At 56.3% G+C, this 17,411-nt stretch overlaps 6 protein-coding genes across 6 annotated transcripts; 3 read left to right on the top strand and 3 right to left on the bottom strand.

Moving 5' to 3' along the window:
* Positions 1 to 74: 74 nt before the first annotated feature.
* Positions 75 to 1,415, bottom strand: UV8b_01276 (uncharacterized protein; the record flags this gene model as incomplete). Its single annotated transcript, XM_043138774.1, has 1 exon — positions 75 to 1,415. One exon carries the CDS (start codon positions 1,413 to 1,415, stop codon positions 75 to 77), a length of 1,341 nt encoding a protein of 446 aa, XP_042994708.1.
* Positions 1,416 to 1,839: 424 nt separating this feature from the next.
* UV8b_01275 (uncharacterized protein) lies at positions 1,840 to 3,128 on the top strand (the record flags this gene model as incomplete). The annotated part of the gene is made up of 3 exons (XM_043138773.1): positions 1,840 to 1,911; positions 2,026 to 2,594; positions 2,729 to 3,128. 3 exons carry the CDS (start codon positions 1,840 to 1,842, stop codon positions 3,126 to 3,128), a joined length of 1,041 nt encoding a protein of 346 aa, XP_042994707.1.
* Positions 3,129 to 3,650: 522 nt separating this feature from the next.
* UV8b_01274 (uncharacterized protein) lies at positions 3,651 to 4,954 on the bottom strand (the record flags this gene model as incomplete). The annotated part of the gene is made up of 3 exons (XM_043138772.1): positions 3,651 to 3,735; positions 3,857 to 4,557; positions 4,751 to 4,954. The coding sequence occupies 3 exons, from the start codon at positions 4,952 to 4,954 to the stop codon at positions 3,651 to 3,653; spliced, it is 990 nt and encodes a 329-aa protein (XP_042994706.1).
* A 912-nt stretch (positions 4,955 to 5,866) lies between these two features.
* Positions 5,867 to 7,459, top strand: UV8b_01273 (uncharacterized protein; the record flags this gene model as incomplete). Its single annotated transcript, XM_043138771.1, has 2 exons — positions 5,867 to 5,966; positions 6,099 to 7,459. 2 exons carry the CDS (start codon positions 5,867 to 5,869, stop codon positions 7,457 to 7,459), a joined length of 1,461 nt encoding a protein of 486 aa, XP_042994705.1.
* Positions 7,460 to 10,469: 3,010 nt separating this feature from the next.
* Positions 10,470 to 12,492, top strand: UV8b_01272 (uncharacterized protein; the record flags this gene model as incomplete). Its single annotated transcript, XM_043138770.1, has 4 exons — positions 10,470 to 10,509; positions 10,614 to 10,795; positions 10,879 to 11,292; positions 11,443 to 12,492. 4 exons carry the CDS (start codon positions 10,470 to 10,472, stop codon positions 12,490 to 12,492), a joined length of 1,686 nt encoding a protein of 561 aa, XP_042994704.1.
* Positions 12,493 to 13,322: 830 nt separating this feature from the next.
* Positions 13,323 to 16,818, bottom strand: UV8b_01271 (uncharacterized protein; the record flags this gene model as incomplete). The annotated part of the gene is made up of 5 exons (XM_043138769.1): positions 13,323 to 14,884; positions 14,969 to 15,463; positions 15,575 to 16,145; positions 16,221 to 16,615; positions 16,758 to 16,818. 5 exons carry the CDS (start codon positions 16,816 to 16,818, stop codon positions 13,323 to 13,325), a joined length of 3,084 nt encoding a protein of 1,027 aa, XP_042994703.1.
* Between the last annotated feature and the right edge of the window lie 593 nt (positions 16,819 to 17,411).

Raw genomic sequence — 17,411 nt, 5'->3', positions numbered from 1 at the left:
CGCCCTGCATGCAAGACGAGGAGAGGGGTAAAAGATCCGAGAGCGTACTGTTCGCATGATAAAGAGCAAAGAGACTACTTCTCCTTGGCCAGAACCATTTTCTCTCTCTCGCTCCTTCTCTTCTCAAACTGTTTCTTGGTATGTCTCCGCTCGTTCTCCTCTTTCCTCTTGATCGATTTGAGCTCCTGGGTCTTGATCTCCCCGGCTTTCTTGAGGACCTTGGGGATATGCCTGTGTCGCTTGATGCGCCGAATCTCGGGCATGTGACCGTACCGTTTTATCAAGGCCTCGTTATATTCGAGGGCCTGTCGCTGCCGGGAAGACTTGATGCCTTCGCTCTTGGCGGCGTTTGCTCTCCAGACGCGAATGTTGCCGTCGTCTGAGCCCGAGAGGATGTACCTGGCGTCGGGGGTCCACCTGGCCGCCATGACGCGCTGCATCCTCTTGGTGTGGTAGATGTCCCTCGAGTGCCCTCTGTCGCGGCTCCACAGGCGGACGGTGCGGTCCCACGAGGCAGAGACGAGCTCCTCGCCGGTGGGGGAAAACTCCACGTCCATGACGGCGGCCACGTGGTCTTTGAGAACGTTGAGGGCGCGATCCATCTTGCGCATGTCGAAGAGGTAGACGTTGTGGTCTTCGGAAGCGGCGGCGAAGTTGAAGGCTTCCATGGGCGACCACGCGATGCGGTTGCAGGCGAAGTGGAGGACGGTCTTGGTCACGGGGGTGGAGGTGCGCAAGTCGTAGACAACGATGGACCGGTCGTTGGAGCAGGACGCCAGGACAGAGGTCTCGACGTAGTTGAAAGCGACGTTGGTGATGGTGTCGACCGAGGTGGGCCATTTCAGGACCTCGGGGGCTGCTGTGTGCCGCTCGAGGTCGTAGATGGAGATGACGCTCGAGGCCGCGGCAAAGGCGTTTCTCGACCTGTGATGCGACAAGCTAGTGAATGCGCCGGCTCCGAGCCACGAGGAAATGGGCGCCGCTTCGGGCTGGGTGTTGTACGGGTCGAACAGCTTGACGGTTCGGTCCGCCGCGCAGGTCAGCAGCTTCTGGTCTCTGGTCCATTCCATGCCCTTGACGATGTTCTCGTGGGCGGTCGTGTTCCAGATGGAGTCGTCGCGGTCCGTCAGGTCCCAGACTTTGACGACGCCGTCGCCGCTCCCGCTGGCGAATCGCTCGAGGGAGTTGGGGTCCTTGGCGAGGGAGTAGACCCCGTCGACGTGGCCCCTGCCCAGCTGGCCGATGAAGGGTTTGGCGTGCATCCGTTCCAGCTTGACGGCATTGAGGGCCCGCTGATACTCTCGAGCCCGCTCGAACGGGTGCAGGGCAGAGTCGAGGTTGCGGGGGACCTTGGCGGCGTCGGAGCCGGCAGGTTGGTGGCTGGCCAGCGAGCGACTGAGGGCTTTGATCTTCATTTTGTTTTCCGGCGGCAACTCGCGAACCCGCGAAGCCGATTCGGAGGGAGGACGGGGGTTGCAAAGGCGGGCGATGCCAAATTTCCGGTGATGGGTTGAAGTTCTCTAAAGTTTGAGGGTGTGTAGTTATTTTTCTTGCTTATCGGTGCGACGTTATGCAGACCGATAAGGGCGCGGAACATCAGATTATCCGGGCGCAGGTGGGCGAGCCAACAATCGGCGCTTCGAGCATCTCTGTCTCAGGTCGCATTCACTCACACCTTTCGCATTCCAACTCACCCAAGAGCCAACTGCGGACTTGCTCTCGAACCCGAATTCACCAGTTTTACAGTCGCTTGTACTAGATTTCCGACTACCGCAGACGATTGAGCTTTCCATAAAAGCCCCGGCCCGCAGCTGCGGCCACGGAATCCCTCTTGCCAAGATGGACGGCATGAGCTATGACCCCATGGTGATGGATGGCGAACCCGAGCAGCCCCAGGTTACCATTTCAGCTGTACGGCGCCTGCCTCATGCGCGGCGAGCATTGTTTGAAGATTTCTTTTATTTCTTTCCTTCTTTTTTCAGCGACTGCGCTGACAAGGCCTCCCTGCTTCGGGGCTGCGTGTAGGCCGATACAACGCGCGTCGACTTTGCCCTCTCCAAGACAAACCTGTCGTTTGCCAACTCGATACGAAGAATAATCCAGGCCGAGGTGCCCACCATTGCCATCGACCTTGTGGAAGTAGAGGTCAACTCGTCTGTGCTCGCCGACGAGTTCATCGCCCACAGGCTCGGTCTCATCCCTCTCAATGCCAAGGGCGTCAACGAGCTCAACTACTCGCGAGACTGCGACTGCGAGCAGTACTGCGAGCAGTGCAGCGTGACCCTGACCCTGCACGCGAGGTGCACCAGCGACGAGATCATGAAGGTGTACGCCCGGGACCTGGTGGTCGACGGTCGCCACGCCAGCCCGGTTGGGTCGCCGGTCATCAACGACCCCGAGGGACTGGGGTGCCTCATCGCCAAGCTGCGCAAGGACCAGGAGCTGAAGCTGACCTGCATTGCGAAGAAGGGCATCGCAAAGGAGCACGCCAAGTGGATGCCCACGTCGGCCGTGGGATTCGAATACGACCCCCACAACAAGTTGCACCACTTGGATCTGTGGTTCGAGAACAACACCGACCCGAATAAGGAATGGTAAGTTTGTTTGGGCGCCCGGTGTTTTTTTTTTTTTTTTGTTTTTTTTGTTTTTCCTTTTCTTTTCTCTTGTTATAAAGAAACGACCTCAGTCTTTCTAACGTCTTCTTTTTCAACTTTCACGGGAACACAAGGCCCAAGAGCAAATACGCAGAGTGGGAAGAACCCCCGCAAGAAGGCGAGCCCTTCAACTACGACGCGGTTCCCGACCGGTTCTACTTTGAGGTGGAAACGTCGGGCAGCATGGAGCCGGACCAGATTGTCCAGGGGGGTATTCGCACCCTCCAGCAAAAGATTGGCGCGCTCTTGAAGGGCTTGGACCCCAAAAAGTACGGCGGCGAGGAAGCGGCGGAGTTTGACGGGCCCCGAAGTCCGGATATGAACTTGGATGGCGGCACCACGCCTTGGCAGGACGGAGGCTACACCACGCCCTACGGAGGAAACATGACTTCCTACGGAGGCAACAACACTGCGTACGGAGGCGGGTCGGGCACGTACGGCACGACACCCTACGGCCAGTCATCCTGGCAGTGAGGGGGGGGGCGGAGGGGGGGGAACGGCGTTTGCATAAATGGCATCATGACTTTGACTGGGAATGTGGAAAGATTTACACGCGGAACCATCTACGTAGTATCGCTTTGGGTCTGTACAGTATTACTGTTTCCCCCCTGTCACAGAAACAGGGAGAGGGCGGGGGGGGGGGGGCAATGTTGAGATGAACAAGTCGCTGGGTTCTTGTTCTTTTTTTGTGGTGCTGTGCACACATATTCTTTATACAAGCAAGTCCAGCCAGGGATAAAAGTTTCAAGTAAAAAAAGTCCATGCCCATGTCCATCCAATCGTCTATATCCGTTCGCGGTAACGGCAGAGGTACATGGCTCACAGCAGTAGCATTTCCCAGAACGCTCACTGCTGTTGAGTCTTTTTTTTCTGTTTTTTTTTTTTTTTTCCTCCTTTTTTTTCCGACGTCAAGTCGTCCACTTTGCATCCACCCAGATCTATAAAACGACGCCTTTATACAAAAAAGGTTTCCTCCCCCTCCTTTCAGTCTCCGGCTCACAGCTTCTTTTCATCGAGACCCTTGACATTTCTATATGCTTTGCGGTGCATCTCCAGAAAAACAAATGTGCAGATGGTGTGCCTGGGGGAAACAGGAGAGGGAGAATGTCAGTGGATTGTGCCAAAAAAAAAAAAGAAAAAAAAGAAAAAAAGAAAAAAAAAAGAAAAAACTTCCGCAACGGGCAAGAGATGGGTCGACTTACGGTCCTAGTCGCAGGAAGCTGGGTACCCAGCCTTTGAACATCCACCTCAGACCATCCGTCTTGTAAATGTCGCCTACGAGACGAATTATACCCTGCTTCTGCGTCGACGACATGACCCTCGTCTTGATCACGTCAATGGGGCTGGTGGCCGTCGCGGCAGCCAGCCCGGCCAGGAAGGATGCCGAGAAATGCGTCGTCAAGGTGTCTCCCAGCGGCGTGTAGTCAACCAGCAGCCGCTTGAAGGTGTCGTACGTGGCCAGTTGGCCGGCCGTCATTACCGCCGCGCGGCTGCTGTTGGGGAGCCAGCCTCGGAACCAGCTCAGGGGGCCTTCTTCCCGCGCCATGCGAACCATGCCGTCCACGGCGTTCTTGTAGTTCCGCCTCTCGCTTGCGGGGAGCGCAGCGTCGTGCTGCATGCGGACGTTGAGAACGTCGGCAAAGTTGCCGGCGATGCCGCCGAGGAAGCCGGACGTGACGGCCATGGCGGTCAGCACTGGGAAGCTGGGTTCGCGGCCGGATTTCGTGTAGCGCGACTTGATTTCTTCGTAGACGCCGAACCGCACGGTCGAGTAGGTGAGTTGGCGGAGAAGAGAGGCCGATATGCCGTTGTACAGCGCGAGCGGTCCGTCCGATTTGATGATGCGGACAAACGTGCCGCTCATGGACCTGGGCGCATCGCCTTTGCGCATCTGCAGTCGCACCTAGATGCCCACGCATGAGCAATCGTGCGATTTTTTTTTTTTTGATTTTTTTTTGATTTTTATTTATTTTTATTTTTTTTTGCCCCATGCTGCAATCCGGTGAGGGGGGGATGGAGCCGTACCTTGACTGAGGAGCGCGGACGGGGGAACCGGTCAGCAGGGGATGAAAGAGAATGAGGGCATATCTCGTCACGGCGGCGGAAAGGTTGGAAGGCATACCCAGATCCAGGGGATGCGTTACACAGGCAGCCATGCTGCTGGCGCTACCTCCAAACCAAAACGGGTACCGAACCGAAGGGCCCATCTTCTTCTTGCGCTGCTCGACCCTTTCCTCCCTGGTGAGTTTGCGAGCCGGCGCGGGCTTGGCCGGCTCTTGTTCACCCGCGGGGGCAACCATTGTCGGTTCGGGGGGGTGTATCTGAGCAGGACGAGGCAGGGGAGGCTATTGCTGCATTGCACGCAGGACGGCACGGTCTCGTCTTCCGGGGGGGTGGACTGACCCGTTGGACGCAGACGAGTTGGACGCAGACGAGAAAATCAATCGCAGGTCGTCGGGGGGGGGGGGATTGAGGATTTGCATTCGACATTGAGAACCAACCGGCTGCGGTTGAGAAAAAAAGCGGCGGCTCAACCGGTTTCTCGGCGTTGACATCGGCCGGCAGAAAAACTGGACCCAACGGCAGGCGGTGACGTAAGGTGGTCAGGAACGAGACAAGTTTGGTTGGCTGACTCGACGCGTGGATTTTGAATCCCCCGAGCCATCATCATCCATGGAAGGAAGTGGGTAAGCAGATGGGGTGCAGGACAGGACATGATCGGGCGTTGTCGTATCGGACGTGGCACCGGCTTCGCATCTACGGATTTCAGGCTAAAACCAGGACGTCCGTCACGTCGGAGTGCGTGAAAGCGGTTGTCGACTTCTCTACCAAGTTAGTAAAGATGGCCCATCGCAACCGCCAACGGCTGGGCTGACCTGACCCGGTGGCTTCTGGCCTGAAGTTTGTAACTTTGTAGCTTTTTGCGACACGCGTGGTCCAGGGTAGGGCAAGGGCTCCTGCCGGGGGGCCCCACCAGCTTTATTTATTGTCGGACCTCAGCTTCCTTCCCAAAAAAAAAAAAAAAAAAAAAAAAAAAAAAAGAGAAAAAAGAGAGACAGAGACAACCCCCCAAGCGCCCAGCAACTTGAACCTTTTGACGCTCGAGCTCGATACGGACCGACGAACTGTGGCAAACGGTGCCCTCCAATATTCTCGCGCGCAGGCAAGTTGTCATGCACACGCGGCGCTTTTAGCTCACAGGGTCGGTCACCATGTCGGGCAGCCTGTCCAGGTGCAGACGCCCAGCCTGCCGTCTCCAGATTCTCCTTTGGCGCCAGCCTCGCGCTGCTGCTCGATGCTTGTCCACCTCAGGTTTGTCGAGCCGTCGCCCCCATTACTGCCTTGTTTGCATGCCCGTACCCTAACGGCACTTTGACACTTTGTCGTTCCCCCCCCTTCTTTTTTTTGTTTTTTTTTTTTTTGTTTTTCCCCCCCCAATCACAGGCACTTGCTTCGCTGCCGGGGACTCAAAGGGCTCCCAGAGCTCCGTGTCGATTCGAGGCGGCAGCTACACCAAAGATGCCGCGTGGTTCAACATACCGGCCAACGTGCTGCATGCGACTTCGCGAAGCCTGCACCTGCAAAAGGACCATCCCGTGCACATTACTCGGCAAATCATCGAATCGCACTTCCCCCAACCTACCTACCGGTACTACAACGAGTACAGCCCCGTCGTGTCGACTCGCCAGAACTTTGACTCGCTGGGCTTTCCTGCCAACCATCCTGGCCGAGCCTTGTCTGACACGTACTACATCAATGCCACCACGCTCCTGCGGACGCACACGAGCGCCCATCAGGCAGACACGTTCCGGGCGAACCAGAGCGATGGCTACCTGATATCTGCCGACGTCTACCGGAGGGACGCCGTCGACCGCAGCCATTACCCCGTCTTCCACCAGATGGAGGGAAGCCGATCTTGGGACAGGACAAAGGTGCCCGACGGCGACGTAGCCGCCGCGGTGAGAGCCGACATGGAGAAGCTGCCCAAGCACGACGTCGAGGTGGAGGACCCCAACCCTCCGCATGACGAGGACCGCAACCCCCTGCAGGGCTGCCACTCTGCCGCGGAGGCGCAGGCCATTGGCGAGCATCTCAAGCGATCGCTGGAAGCCATGGTGGTCGACATCTTCTCCAGAGCCAAGGCGGCCGCCGCCAAGGATGACGCCGGTTTCGCCGACGAACCGCTGCGAATGCGCTGGGTGGAGGCGTACTTTCCCTTTACCAGCCCGTCGTGGGAGCTCGAGGTCTACTATGCCGGGGACTGGCTGGAGGTGCTGGGCTCGGGCGTGGTCAAGCAGACCATATGCAACAACGCGGGCGTGCCGAGCCGGCTGGGGTGGGCCTTTGGCCTTGGCCTCGACCGCATCGCCATGCTGCTGTTCAGGATCCCCGACATCCGGCTCTTCTGGTCACAGGACCGGCGGTTTCTGGCGCAGTTCCAAGGCGTGTCGGACCGACTGGAGACGCTGAAGCGGTTCGCGCCCTTTTCCAAGTATCCCCCGTGCCCCAAGGACGCGTCCTTTTGGCTCGCGCCGGCGTCGGCGTCGGCTGCCGGGGACAGCAGCACAAGGGGCAGCTTTCACGAAAACGACGTGATGGAAATCGTGCGCAGCGTGGCCGGGGACTGCGTGGAACACGTGGAGCTGATTGACGAATTCACGCACCCCGAGACGGGCAGGAGGAGCATGACGTACCGGATCGTGTATCGAAGTTTGGAGCGCACCTTGACCAACGAAGAGGCCAACGGGTTCCACGCGGCCGTGAGACGGGCTTTGGTGAAGAAGCTTGGAGTTGAACTGCGCTAGGGAGGCTGGGAGCAGGCTGTTTTCTTCTTGCTGTTCTTGTTCTTGTTCTTTTTGATCATCTCTTCTTCTTCTTCTTCTTCTTCTTCTTCTTCTTCCCCTTTTCCATCGTGGCGTTTCCGTTTCAGCAAAACCTGAAATAATCCCATCGACCATGGGGCCGAAATGAGACTACATATCAACCGACCTATGCCCCCCCCTAGTCATTCGACCCCCCCATAATAACTTAACAGACCTGACCAATGCTCTTTCCTAATATAGAGATACGCTAATAAATAGTAGTAGATCCTTTAATCTATAGTAGCCACTAGACTATAAAGTATCTTTATATATATTTTTCTATAGTGAGTGACTTCCCTTATATTTTTACTAGGCATCCCTACCTAAGAACCTAATATTAAAAGTAGATAAAGTACCTTTATATAGACTTTTGTATCGAAAGTGACTTCCTTTCTTTTATTAGGTAGGTAGGTACCTAGGTCCTTAGGTACTATACGTAGAAAAAGTACCTTTATATATATTTTTCTATATAAAGTGACTTCTTATATTTCTACTAAGTACCTAGGTACCTAGTATCTAGGTACTAGGGATAGAAAGAGAGGTTCCTTTATATATATATTTCTAAAGAAAGTGACTTCTTTAATATTCTTACTAGGTACCCCTTACGTAAGAACCTTATAAAACAGTGGAGAAAGTACTTCTCCCTATATATTTCTAAAGAAAGTGACTTCTTTAATTTCTTTTACTAGGTACCCCTACCTAAGAACCTAGTAAAATATCAGAGAAAGTACTTCTCCATATAGTTTTCTATACAAAGTGACCTGACCCACTATTCCCTAATAAACCAATTATATTAAGAGTATAGCCCACAGCAATGGTCAGGTCAGTTAAGTTATTATGGGGGAGTCGGATGACAAGGGGGGGACACAGGTCGGTTGACCTGTACCCTCGGCCGAAATAGTGGGTTTGTAGGAGGTTGATTTCTTCTAGCTTGTTGAACTAAAATTCTCCACTTTTCATACCCCTTCCATAACCCTTCCCAACAAACCCAGTGTAGCCATGGTCCAGTCCAGTCGCCAGTCCAGTCCAGTCCAGTCGCCAGTCCAGTCCAGTCCAGTCGCCAGTCCAGTCCAGTCCAGTCGCCAGTCCAGTCCAGTCCAGTCGCCAGTCCAGTCCAGTCCAGTCGCCAGTCCAGTCCAGTCCAGTCGCCAGTCCAGTCCAGTCCAGTCGCCAGTTCAGTCCAGTCGCCAGTCCAGTCCAGTCGCCAGTCCAGTCCAGTCGCCAGTCCAGCCCTGTCACCAGCCGTCAGTTATCCCGGCCCAACTCCCGCAGCCTATGCCGTAGCCTAGCCGCCTTTAGCCTAAAGCATTACCATAACCACCTGTTCCCGCAGAGGGGGCTGCGTCTTTGGGGCCAATTGGACACCGAGGCGGACAGGCCCGCAGCGCGCCGCTGATTGGCCATCTTTGCCTCCACCTGGACGATCCCCCCCCATTCCCCCCACGGCCCCCCCCACCAACCCCTCTCCTCCCCAACCGACAGTGGATCGCGTGGATTTCCCAGGCCTGGGGGAGCAGCGACGCGATGCGCGATAAACTCGCAGTACCTGCAGCTCCGCGGGGCATGTGCGTGCGCATGTGCGTGCGCATGTGCGTGTGCATGTGCGTGGTGCATATATACATGTGCATGTGCAAGATGCCATGAGCCCTGTCACCAACCTGTCATGGCCGCTGGCGACGCAGCGAATTCGCTTGCCACCTCCCCGCCGTGTTACCTCTCCTAAGCTGCCGAGTACAAGGCATTTGGGCCTGGCATCCTTTGGAATCGCGCCCAGACTTGCCGCCTTATTTTCTTTCCCCTTTTTATTTTTATTTCTATTTTTATCTTCTCTCCCCAATGCCGGGTCAGGGCCCAGAGTCAAGTGCCTCCCCACGATAACCAGACAATGACTAGCGCCCAAGCTCGCGCGCGCGCAGCCACCCTCCCCCCCCCCCCCTTTCCCACGCACTAATCGCATATAAGCCCCCCCAGGTTGTTTTCTTCTTGGCGACGGCGAGCCCTCCTCACCGAAGCCTCCAGCCCGGGTTTTCCAAGCACGGGAGAGGAGAGGGATCTTGCCGCTTTTTCTTGTGGGGCAGGCGGGGGGCTGTTGAAGGACGGCCTTGGCGTCGGCGGGTCCAGCGGCCGGGCCGGGGTTGGGGCCCGCTACATATCCGTAGTGGAGATTCCAGACAGTCAGTAGGTATGTTGTGTTGGCAGCTGTGCACAGCTGACTGCGGCTGCTGACTGGCACTGGCACTGGCACTGGCACTGGCACTGGCACTGGCACTGCTGCACTTGACTCTGCAACCCAGACTGCTGCGTAGAGTCAATGGGTGCGGCCCAATGAGGCAACCAGACGGGCATCTCGTTCCATCTCGCTCCATCTCGCTCCATCTCGATCCATCCAGTCTCGATCCAATCCCATGCCGTCCCTCGCTATGCCGCGCCGGCAGCCCAGCGCTCGGGGCTTCCCCTTTCGTCTCTGCCGCTGCCTGCATGCCTGCCAGCAAGTCTGGATGCCTGTCAAGAAGCCGTCTGGATGCCTGTCAAGAACCCGTTTGGATGCCTGTCAAGAACCCGTTTGGATGCCTGTCGGCACGGCTCTCGCCGTGGCTCTCGTCCAGGTTCCGCGATGCGAATCCCGCCCGGCCTCACGAGCTTGGCCTCGCCTATGAGGCGTTTTCCCCCGGTGCCACGAGCAAGCACATCCAAGATATGTTCCTCGACGGCCAGCACCAACGCACTCTGCAGTCCCCTCTCCCCGCGGCTTCTTCCCCTTCCTCTTCCTCTTCCTCTTCCTCCTCCTCCTCCTCCTCCTTCTTCTTCTTCTTCTTCTTCTTCTTCTTCTTCTTCTTCTTCTTCTTCTTCTTCTTTTCTTCTCCTTCTCTTCTTCTTCTTCTCTTCTTCTACTTCTTCCCGTTTCATCTTCGTTTCCCGCTTCATCTTGCTTTGCGTCATGGTCCTATAAAACATGGCTTGTCACGATTTGCCCCAGACAAACCATCGTAGCCGTGAGCACCTCTCCATTCTTCCTTCACTTGACACCCGCTTGGACTGCTTCACGGCTCGGGTCTTGGGCTTTCGGCTAACACGCCACGCGCCCTGCTTGCTGTAGCAGAGAAACGAGAGCCCGGCCCGGCAGACGCCCGCAAGCTCCGCGCTCCCCAAGCCGTCAACCACGGCCACGGCCTCGTCCCTGAAACCGCTGAAACCTCCTCCAGCACCTGCAGCCATGACGACCAAGCCCTCATCTCCTGGGGACCTGACGACCCCCAAAACCCGCACAACTGGTCCACCGTAAGCCGAAGCATCCCCCCCCCCCCCCCTGGTCATCGCAACCCCCAACAAGGCTGCTGAATCTTGAAATCTTGGCCAAACAGCCCAGAAAGGCCTTCGTGGTCGTCATAATCGTCCTCATGGTCTTCAACTCCAGCATGTCGTCTGCCCTTCCCAGCATGGCCATTCCCAGCATCACGGCCGAGCTGGGCGCCTCGTCCGCAGCCGCCGGTGTCCTGCCCATCAGCATGTTCCTCGTGGGCTACATTTTCGGCCCGCTCATCTGGGCGCCCCTTACAGAACACTACGGAAGGAGATGCTTGACCGTCCTCACCTTTGCCGCCTTTTCGCTCTTCACCATGGCGTGTGCCGTTGCCCCCAGCTGGCCGTCCTTCTTGGCCTTTAGGGTGCTCACCGGTCTTTTTGCCGGAGCGCCCATCGCCACCTCGGCGGGCATCATGGCCGACCTGTTCCCGGACCACACGACTAGAGGGCGCGTGTTGGCCATTTACATGAGTGTGAGTGTTTTGCGCCCAAAGTCCTCTGCCAAGTCTTCTCCCCCCCCCCTCTCCCTCTCGTTCTCTCTCCCCACGCTGCGCGACCTTCTTTTCTCCATTTCCCCGCTGACGAGGCCCAAACTCACGCAAATGAGTTGCATGTTCCGCTAGTCCATTCTATGGGGCCCTTTAATCGCCCCCGTCATATCAGGCTTCTCCGCCATCTCCATCGGCTGGCGCTGGACTTTCTGGATCGGCTTCATATTCGCCGCCGCATCCTTCTGCCTCGTGGCCTGGCTCCCCGAAACCTTTGCTCCAACTCTTCTTGCCCGGAGAGCCCAGAGGTTGCGCCGGCCAGCCCCCCCCTCTTGTCGCTTGCTTGCCCCCGGGGAGCTTCAGGAGAGGACCTTGGCACAGCTTCTCGCCAACGTCATCACCCGGCCCGTGCGCATGCTCGCCTCCGAGCTCATCGTCATAGCCACGTCCTTGTACGTGGCTCTCGTGTACGCCGTCTTCTACATGTCGTTCCAGGCCTTCCCCATCATCTTCCGCGGCCTGTACGGGCTCAGCCCCGCCGAAACGGGCCTGACCTACCTTCTCATCGGGGCCGGCGGCACGCTCAGCCTCCCCGTCGCCTGGTCCTGGGACATGGCCTTGGCGAAGGCCCAGAAGCGAGGATCCTGGTGGTCCGGACGCGAGGAATTCCGGCGACTCCCGCTGGCTTGCATGGGCGGCCCGCTCTTTGTCGTCTCCCTCCTTTGGCTGGGCTTCGGCGCCAAGACATCCGTGTCCTTTGTCGTGCCCATGCTGGCCGGCGTGCCCTTTGGCCTGGGCTTCATGCTGATATTCACGTCCATGCTCAACTACCTCACGGACGCCTACGAGACCTTTGCCGCCTCCGCCAACGCGGCTGCCTCGTGCTGTCGGTCCATCTTGGCAATGGTGCTGCCCCTGGCCACGACGCCCATGTTTCGGCAGCTTCGTGTTGCCGGCGCGTGCGCGCTCATTGCCGGGCTGAGCGCGCTGATGTGCGTCATTCCCTTCCTCTTCATCTGGAAGGGGCCCGGCATCAGGGAGAGATCCAGCTTTTGCATCGCCTTGAAGGAGCAGAAGGAAAAGACGCAGCAGACAAGACAGGACGCTCGACGGGCAAGCGCGGAAAGCGCGCGGGCTCGAGGACCGGGCAAGGGAACGGATGTGGTAATCATTGAAGTCGTTTAGCGGTTTTAGCTGCGGAAAAGAAGCCGCGAAATCTCTCGATGAACCATGTTGCTTTGGGAGATCCTCCGAGTATTGCATTGCACAAGCTCACCGCCCCCTGAGCCTGATCCTCCGGGGCAAAGATGGCAACAAGATAAAATAAGTAAATGAGTAAGTAAATAAATAAAGAGGAAAATGCCTTTGCACATTGTCAATTTCAGTAATGGATCAGACCAGAAGAACAGAAACACAGAAATCATCTCCAGTTTAACTACACTGCCAGAGTTGATTAGTCTCCTCAGCCGGGAGAATTTTTTTTTCGCCAAAACTCCTTCCTAAACAGTTGGCCTGTCATTTGCCTGTCATTTGCCTGCCATATTCCTTCCACTCGTCCATTTGGTATCATTGCTTCTAATGAGAAGAGAGAAATAAAAAAGAAAAACCGAAGAAGTAAAACGGAAAAGACAAGACAAGAAAAGAAAAGAAAAGAAAAGAAAAAGAAAAGAACAGAAATTACACCATGTCCGCTTCTGAAGCTTTGTATTCTATCCATGTCAAGAGCAAACCAGGCAACGGCCGGACAAAGCATGCACGACGTAGATTTTCCATCGTTTGCGCCGCGCGGGTAAAATGCTAATCCAAAATGTGGCAAAGCGCATCGTCATCATCTCGCAGCTAGTCAGTCATAATTCGTGCAGATAAGAAGACGCAGACCTTTTGACTGCTCCCCCCCCTTTTTTTCTTTCATTTTTTTTTAGTTTATTTCCCTTTTCGTGTCGGTAGAGGGACATGGGGAGGTGGGATGCCCCATGATCGAGTACGTATTGCAGTATTTGATTGCTGCGCCCTGTCTATGAGAGGCTCTGTGCTACGACGGCTTGAAGTCCCTCGAGGAGTCTTGCCTCGGTTGCATTGTCATTCTGCTCCTGTTGAGGGGGAGGGTCGTGCGGGGGCGTTTCTTGGGCAGGAGCTATTTGGGGCTGTTCTGAGGCCTGTTGCTGTTGCTGCTGCTGTTGCTGTTGTTGCTGCTGCTGCTGCTGCTGCTGCTGCTGTGTTTGTTGTGCAAGAGCGAGTAGGGGTATCGACTGGGAACATGAGGCGGGCTGGGCGGTTTGCACAGTTTGAGGTGCTGGAGGTGATTGAGCAGGAGAGGCCGACGCAGGGGCTTGTTGCGGGAGACTTGGTGCCGGCGATGCTGTCGGAGACGGAGGAGGAGGAGCCGCAGCAGGTGCCGCGCTCTTGTTGACGGATGCCGTCGTCGGTTGCTGTGGCTGTTGCGGTGGTGCCGGGAGATGAAGCTTTTGAGCCGGAGCCGGAGCCGTAGCTTGCCCATTTCCAGGTCCATCCCCATTTGTGGCTGCCGCTGCCGCTGCCGTTGCCGTTGCCGTTGTCGTGGTCGTTGTCGTGGTCGTGGTCGTGGTCGTGGTCGCTGGCTGTGACGCGGCCGGAGTCCGCAGTTGCTGTGGCTGCTGTTGACCCTGTGGCCGAGGAACTTGCGGCGGGAGTTGCACATGTGGCCTTTGATGCGCTTGAGCAACGGCATGGAGCAGATGCGCCGTGTTGGCTTGAACACCAGGCCGCATCTGCGACGCCGGAGTGGCGACTGGTCTCGAAAGGGAAGCCTGGGCGTTCTGGCCAACAACCCCCCCCTCGGCTTTCTGGGCGGAGCCGTGGTTGCGCGCGGAAGAAGCGGTTTGACCTGCTGCTGCTGCACCCGATGCACTCGCTGCACTCGCTGCACTCGCTGCACCCGCTGATTGCGCTGGAGTCGCAGCTCCAGTCCCGACGGCGCTCGCCGTGCTGGCCGATTGCCGGCCGTGGGGTGCGTGTTGCAGGCCGCCAGCCAAGGCCATGATGCCCTGCAGTTTGGCTTGGTCCTCTTCGGAATTGAGCCTCGCTCTCTCCTCGGCCTCCTTCCTTGCCGCCTGCGTTGGCGCTCTGGTCTTTAGCTCTCCAGTGACTGCCTGCAGGTAGTACGGCATTTCCGAGTTGGTCTTTAGGAAGAAGAGCTTCAGGTTCCTGGCCTTGTCCTTGAGCTGAACCTGCGTCCTGTCTCTGAGTATGTCGGAAATGGTGCCGTTTTGCCCAAAAAGCGTCAGGATCTGGCTCCAATGTGGCCCCTTGACCATGTCGAGACCAGCCATGAGCGCCTTCTCCTCTTCCTGTGTCCATGGCCGGCGCGTCGAATGCAGACCTTCTCGCCGGGTATGCGCTGATGATTTCGAAAGGGCGGCTTGCCGGGCCTTGTCGTACAGTATCGCGCTCGGGAAAGTCTGGTTGGGGGGCAAGTTCTCGCCGGGCGCTGGGGGCGGCACCGGTTCCGAAGGAGGCTGGCTATACGCGTAGTAAGGGTGCTGCGCTTGATGGTGCTGTAGTTGAGTTAGGTACGGCAATTGAGCTGCCATGCTCTCAGCTATTCAGGGGGCTGTTAGAATAGGCTTCATCAAGTACGGCAAAAACGCGTTTGTTTCACGTCAATGTTGGCAGCTGGGCTTACTGGTGCTGGTGGCGGCGGCGACTGTTGGTTGGTAAGGGACCGGTGACAGTCCGTGGAGAGTTGTTTTGACATAATTGGACGTGCTTTCGGCAACAAGAGCCTCCAGTTCTTTGTAGTCTGTCATGAGGTCTATTTTGCCGTTTGTCTGAGGCGCGGAGTTTTCTGCCGCCTCGTGTTCGGCGTCGCCATTCTGCGTTGACGCTTCTCCCCCTTCAACCGATCCTGTCGCTGCTGCTTCGTCCGTCAAGCCCGCTAGGGCGTTTTGAACCAGCCCGGAAGCCGTTCTTTCAAAGAACGAGGACAGGTCGTCCAGGTCGAGGTCCACGTTGCCCGGAGCTTCTGCTGCGTCAGACTCAGGTGCCACCTGGTCGTCATCAAGCTCTATTGAGACACCGAGTTTGTTGCCTAGGTCTGGCAGTGCTTTTAGCCTGCCCCTTGCGTGTTTCAAGAAAGTTCGAAGAAGGTCTTCTACAGGGCTTTTTTCTCTCAAGGCACCTACGGCGGAGAGAAGATGTCCGAGACGGAAAAAAAAAAATCAGTCACCTCATTTAGTCCCCCACGGCCCCCAACCACTTGACTTGCAAATGGAGTCTTGAAATCACGCACCTGGTTCGGATTGCTTTTCAATCTCCCCCTGTAGCGTCTCCTTCATCGTTTTTACAGAGGAAACAAAGCTCTGATCAGCCGAAGTGAGCACCCCTTCACCATGTTGTTCCTTGAGGGTGTTCTCCAGTCCTCGGGTCAAGACGTCCCCAAGCACATCCCTCGACGGCTCCCCCGGCTCATCCGGCTCCCCTTCGACTAGAAATTCAATGGCCCTCTGGGTTTTGATACCTAGATACAACTCGGTCATCCCGTGGGGTAGGTCCGATAACTGGCACTGAAATACCTCGAGGAAATTGTCGTCGGCGTCAGAGAGTGCTTGCGGCGATCCGTCGACCAGCCAAGAACCTAGCTGCGCCAGATTCGCGACCTCCACCAAGGCTCGGCGATGCGGATCTCTGAATTCAAGCTGGTCGGATGATAATATCGGTTCAGATGAGTATAGCTCACGGACATTGTGGAAAGAACTCTGCAGTTTACAGAATGCGTGCTTCTTGTCCGACTCTGAGCCCCGAACCAGTTTGATTGTATCGTCGAACGGCGGTTGCAACAGGATCAATAGGATGGATAACGCCTGAGAAACGGCGAAAACTGCTTAGCATCGTCGGGCCTGGGCACATTCTTTTCCCGGGGACATGTTGCTGCTTACAAGATTTCCGAGCGCATGTATGTTGACGTTTCGGATAAACTTTTGGGGCTCTAGAGAAAAGGCGGGTTGAGCCACTGGCGAATCTGGAAGCGGTGGAATCGCATCGACCTCCATCGGATCGGACGGCGTTTCTACGTCTGGGTTGACGTTGTCGCTGTTGCTCGAGAACTGGTCGATCAAGTCTTCGACGTTTGACAGCGCATTTTGCACGAGCAGGGCCAGACCATCCTCAAGAGATGCTTCTTCGGTTTCCGTCTCGGTTTTTGCTCGCTTGGCCTCTGAGGTTTCGCTCGTTGCGCTGATGTCATCAAACGGCCGTTTTGACGTAGGCTCTGGAGGAGGCGCAGAATAACGCCCTTCTAGCCCATCGGTTGGCTCGCTCTCTTGCTTGATGTCTGCCAAAACAGAAGGGTTAGAAACGCAAATGCATCTGCAGAATGCTCACTCAATTGAAAGGCCTGCTTCATCAATTGGGCGTGCGCAACAAGCTCCATGTCCGTAGAAGCGCGACGGGGAACGAGGGAAGGGAACAAGTACAAGGCCTACCAGGTGCCGACGTGGCGGCGCTGCCGGTAGCTGACGCCGGCTCAGCAGCCATGGTGGCAATGGTGTCGGAGGTCACAGTGAGGAATGCATGCGTCAGGGCGTCTGGAAGGGAGTGATTTCGAACGATTCACTTGATTCACTTGATTCACTTGTTCAGCTCGTCGTCCCTCTCGAACACTTGCAGAGAGATAGGTACTTGGATGCGGGCGGTGGAAGAAAATTTGCTGAGTCAGTCGTCTCGGGTGCCCTTATATCTTGCCCCAGAATTCTGCCGGTCCAGATACACAACAACCGTCAATTTTTGATTTTTCTTTTGATTTTTTTATCCACCTGCCAGGCGATGCTTTAAGGATGAGCAGAGCCCTTACAACAAAAATATTAGCAAGAGCACTAGACATCAATCGGGATAATCAAAATGTCGCCCCAACACCCCAATACGGACGTACTCGGTCCCGATCCCCTTTGCAACCAAGATATTGTGATTTCTTTCTTGTCAGTGCGACCTTGTCAGTCAAACCTTCTTGCTCAATGCCCAGGCCATGCATGTACGGTTACCTTAGGTACCTAGGTACTTTTGGAAAGGGTGCTTTCCTTCCTGCCAACCTTGATTCGTTGATGACGTAACGGACAAGCATTCCGTGCGCG

This window comes from Ustilaginoidea virens, chromosome 1, assembly GCF_000687475.1.
Source record: "Ustilaginoidea virens chromosome 1, complete sequence".
In the NCBI taxonomy this organism is placed as follows: Eukaryota; Fungi; Ascomycota; class Sordariomycetes; order Hypocreales; family Clavicipitaceae; genus Ustilaginoidea; species Ustilaginoidea virens.
This window is presented reverse-complemented; position numbering and strand designations above follow the sequence as displayed.